The following is a 5,133-nucleotide window of genomic DNA, read 5'->3' as shown; positions in this document are numbered from 1 at the left end:
GAAATAAAACTGAATACATTTGTTGGTCAGATCAAACATGTATTGTGGGATCGATCCCCGTCGGTGGGCCCATTGGGCTATTTCTCGTTTCAGCCAGTGCACATCGACTGGTATACCAAAGGCCGTGGTATGTGCTATCCTGTCTGTGGGAACGTGCATATAAAAGATCCCCTGCTGCTACTAACAGAAACATATAGCAGGCTTCTTCTCTAAGACTATTTGTCATAATTACTAATTGTTTGACATCCAATAGCCGATGATTATTATATCAATGTGCTTTAGTGGTATCGTTAAACAGAACAGACTCTTTTTTACTACTACTACTACTACTACTACTACTACTACCACCCAGTCATATGTTATTTGGTATGGTGCTACCAATAGGAATGTATCAGTGAATAAAAGCTGTGTGATAAACCCACTGCCGTTTACTGAGATCTGTTCTGCGTGATTACGCCAAGTTCTTTATATAATAAAGATCAATACACACGTCACAACATTCGTGGCTCCACAAAGGGAAACCAAGACGATGCGTCACAAATGTTGACGTTTGTTTAATTGGCCCGGTTTCTAGCTGAAGTATGTTGGCCTGTGTTGTAAAATGTTGGTCCTTGTTCTTTCTGTGACAATATTCTTCGACTTTTGTGATGAAACATCCGTCCTCTTGTGACGCCACAAATGTTGATACGTGTGTACAAACCTTAATATATTTTCTGCTCGGCTTCACGGCTGGAATATCAATACGAAACGTCTTGTAATCATTCACGAGTAAAATATGTAGATTACATTAGATTTTTTTCTCTTTGTTTTTTTTTTCTTCTTCTTTTTTCCACTCCAGTTTTCTTAATACTTAAAATGGCAATGTCGCCTTTAACTCACATATTTTACTACAGGGCGATACCTAGTTGACGGCAAGGGGGTTGAGGGTGATAGATAGATAGTCCGATACATAGAGATAGAGATATAGAGAGAGAGAGAGAGAGAGAGAGAGAGAGAGAGAGAGAGAGAGAGAGAGAGAGAGAGAGAGAGAGAGAGAGAGAGAGAGAGAGAGAGAGAGAGAGAATGGATGGATGGATGGATGGATAGATAGATAGATGTGTGCTCCTGTTTGACGTCACTATCATTATCATTGGACCATAAAACTGGTTTATGGCTTCTCGTAACTCAGAAAATCACTTTGGTTGGTGTCTGATTGTCGTCAATGTGGTGTCACGCATCTCAGAAAAGAGAGTCTGATATATATATATATATATATATATATATATATATATATATATATATATATATATATATATATATATATATATATATATATATATATATGCAGACAGACAGATAAAATAACATACTCTCCAACATAACAAACATGAGACATATATATACACACACAGTAGATAGATAGATGGATGGATAGATAGATAGACATACAGACAGACAGACAGACAGACAGATAGACAGCTAGATAGATAGTTAGATAGATAGATAGATAGATAGATAGATAGATAGATAGATAGATAGATACATACAGACAGACAGACAGACAGACAGACAGATAGATAGACAGACAGACAGACAGACAGACAAATAACATGACATACACTTCAACACGACAAACACAAGATATCTCGACATAGCCCCACTAACCGACGCAGCATGTATGATAGTTGTACAAGATGGGGTCGATGAATGTTACTTGTGTTTCGGGCTGGACTCGCCTGTAACTAACAAACGCATTGTGACCACAGATTCCATTATCGATTGCCGATAATCACAAGGAACCAAGCTATTACGGCCATTCGCCCAGCACCAAGCCTGCAAATAGAACCACAGATTACTGAGCTATCTCGTTTTTTGCTGCTACTGCTGCCGCTAGTGCTGTCCGCATATATCGGAACGTCCTCGAGTCGATATATCGGCTCTCCGTGGCCAAGATTGTGTCATCTCGTCGTAGGATTCTGCCATTCACGTTGTGCGAGAGGAATACGCTAACGTCGGGGTACGTACGATGGTCTTTTTATTTTAAATGGAATGGAAGGAATTGATGGATGGGCGTGGTAATTTGTAAAATTGTCGACAAGCGTCTTTAAGTCAAGTGGTATTGGATTTGATGAAAGGGAAGAGAATGCCCAAGCGTGTGCTTATCAATACAGTGGTAATTCTCAAGGGAAGAGATAAGGTATCGGTGGAGAAGATGTGTGTAGTGACCTGTTAAAGTCTTTTCTCTCTTTTTTGTTTAAATCTCTCTCGGCTGTATCAAGTCAATTAAGTGGGGTAAGTTTTAAGACTGACAAACTGGCTGATCTCTAAAGTTCCCCATCCAGACTGCAGAAAATCGTGTCTGATCTCTTAACCTTTATATCTAGACTGCAGGAAATCAGCTGTGTTGTAGCCGGTTTTGTGATTGGATTCTTTGATAATATGTTAACGAATTTTATAGCCTGTAACACAGCGATTCTTTGAGGACCAATTTTATTACCGAATATAGTGTTTGGCAACGTCTTGACATATTGTTTTCCCCTCTCGACTGCACAATTCAATCGTATATTTGATCATTTTATAACAGAAAGGACAGTTAATTTCGTTTGCAAGACAGTACCAAAATAGCTCTAAAGTTATATTATATATATATATTTGGTGACTGCAAAACGTGTTTTGGTAACTTTTTAACTTCTTTATTATCGCCTGTACGACGTCAACAATTGAGAGACTATTGTGACGGGGAAAATCGATTACATTTGTCTGACAATTGGTAACAAAATAGCTTGAAAGTTAAAGTACATACAAAATTGTGATTTTGTGTCTTTTTCTTTTTCTAAGATTTTACGAAGACTTAACGAAGAGAGTTTTGTAACGGGAAGGCCAATTGCAATTTAGTTGAAAACAAAGTACCAAAAAATAACTGGAGGGTCATAAAACAGACAAAATGGCGACTGATTTTGACCAAGACGAGCCCGTGGAAAAGGGCTACAACCAGACCCAGGCGGACAGGACCATGGACGATAAGGAATACCAGCACACCGCCAAGCGACTCAATAACTTCCCTCCCGCGCCTGTACAGCGCGACCTGATAGACACGATCTTCACTGTGGTGAACCGAGATCTGCTCGTGTGTAAACTCTTCTACTTCTTCTTCTTCGGCGCGTTCGGGTCGCTCTTCCCTCTGTTAGCCATCTACTTCAAGCAGCTGGGACTGAACGCCAGCCAGGCTGGTGTCCTGATGGGGTTCCGGCCGTTCATCGAGTTCCTCGGCGTTCCCTTCTGGGGCGGGATGGCCGACAAGTGGAAGAGGTGGAAGGAGCTGCTGCTGTTCTCCCTCTTCTCCTGGATCGTCTTCACCCTCGCCATCGCGTTCGTCCAGCCCCCTGCTCACAAGTGTCTCCATAGCAACGGGACGCACACGGTCCTGATAGCGCCGTACAGCCACAAGATCAAGAGGGGGACGTCGCCCATGGAAGCGCTCGCTCAGCAGAAGATCTACTTCACGCCGGACGATGACGTCGCGTCGATGCTGGAGAGTCACGGGCCGACGTGGGGCACGGAGGAGAACGACGTGGGCGACTGCAGCAGCCGTTGTCGTCGCGGCACGGGTCGCGCGCCTCATTCGCTGGACCACACCAAGATCGCCAACGCCAACGAGTCTGACGTCATCGGTCTGGTCCACTCCCCGTACAGCACGGTCGTGTACAAGGAGGACGCCGTGCAGGAAGCGTTCTTCATCCTGCTCCTGCTGGTCGTCGTGGGCGAGTTCTTCAGCTCTCCGGCCATCACCTTCGCCGACACCGTCACGCTGACCATACTCGGAGACGACACGGAGAACTACGGACGTCAGCGAATGTTCGGCTCGCTCGGCTGGGGCCTGGCCATGTTCTTCGTCGGCATGGCCCTCGACCACTCGACGACGTTTCCCGAACACCCGTGCGGCGTCCAGCACATCGCCGAGAAGAACTACACCGTCTGCTTCGCCGTCTTCACGGTCCTGATGAGCTGCGCCTTCATCACGGCGCTCCAACTCAGATTCCCCTTCCAGAACAAAGGTCCGCTTCAGCTGACTCAGATCACCCTGAGGTTCAAAGACGTCATCAAGGAGAAGCTCACGGGCGTCAAGAAGATCGACAGGACGAAGCTGGTGGAAGAGGAGGATGACGACAACGCCTTCTTCAGCGCCGAGATGGAGAAACAACGCCGACAAGAGCAAGAGACGCAGCTACAACAACAACAACAACAGCAGCAACAACAATCCACCACTACCCCAGCTCCTCTCGACGACGTTGAAGGACATCAGTACTCTTACCAAGGCCCCGATGGACCTCGGTCTTTGAAGATCAACCCTCAACAGAACAAGGACATGGTGACGGATGCTCTCAAAGCCCCCGGCAGCTACGACTACGACTACACGGGCGAGGCGTTCATGTTCAAGTGGATGACGGTGATTAGGATGCTGGCCACCTACAAGTACATGTCAGTCCTCTTCATCGCCTGGTTCATGGGCTTCGGCATTGGCGTCATCTTTACCTTCCTCTTCTGGCATCTGCAGGACCTCGGCGGATCGCCGACGCTGTTCGGCGTCGCCTCGGTGATCAACCACATCTCCGAACTCCTGGCCTACTTCTTCTGCAGCAAGTTCATCGCGGCTTGGGGTAAGTGTAGTTCGTGTTGTTGTTTTAGTATTGACGTCATTTCATATAAAGGCGATGCCAACCTATACAAATTTGAAAAACGTTAAACTTTGTATCCTGCTTGAAATAGTAAGTGTATTTCTAGGTGTAACAAATATTAATACACCTACAAGAGTTATTGGCAATCTACGGCTCTGAATATCCCAAAATCAGGAGTTAAAGTTTGTTTTGTTTATCGACACCACTAGAACTCATTGATTTATTTATCACCGTCTATTGGATGTAATATATATTGATCATTTTGACATATAGTCTTAGAAAGGAAATCCGCTACATTTTTCCATCAGTAACAATGGATATTTTATATGCACCATCCCACATACAGGATAGCACATACAACGGTATATATACCAATTATGGTGCACTGGCTGGAACGAGAAATAGTCCAATGACCCCAGTGACAAATCCCCCACCCACAACAATGCAAGAATAGTCACGAGAATAACCGATTGACAAG

General features: G+C 44.7%; 1 protein-coding gene across 1 annotated transcript; it reads left to right on the top strand.

The window, feature by feature from the left end:
* The first annotated feature begins 1,827 nt into the window (after positions 1-1,827).
* LOC121385541 (major facilitator superfamily domain-containing protein 6-A-like) lies at positions 1,828-4,723 on the top strand. Its single transcript, XM_041516251.1, has 2 exons — positions 1,828-1,996; positions 2,818-4,723. Exon 2 carries the CDS (start codon positions 2,924-2,926, stop codon positions 4,721-4,723), a length of 1,800 nt encoding a protein of 599 aa, XP_041372185.1. The 5' UTR covers positions 1,828-1,996; positions 2,818-2,923.
* Positions 4,724-5,133: the final 410 nt, after the last annotated feature.

This window comes from Gigantopelta aegis, chromosome 11 (genome assembly GCF_016097555.1).
Source record: "Gigantopelta aegis isolate Gae_Host chromosome 11, Gae_host_genome, whole genome shotgun sequence".
Classification (NCBI taxonomy): Eukaryota; Metazoa; Mollusca; class Gastropoda; order Neomphalida; family Peltospiridae; genus Gigantopelta; species Gigantopelta aegis.
This window is presented reverse-complemented; position numbering and strand designations above follow the sequence as displayed.

What these genes read in the sequence shown, in the direction of transcription:
- LOC121385541 (XM_041516251.1), top strand. Translation starts at nt 2,924, where the DNA reads ATGGCGACTGATTTTGACCAAGACGAGCCCGTGGAAAAGGGCTACAAC.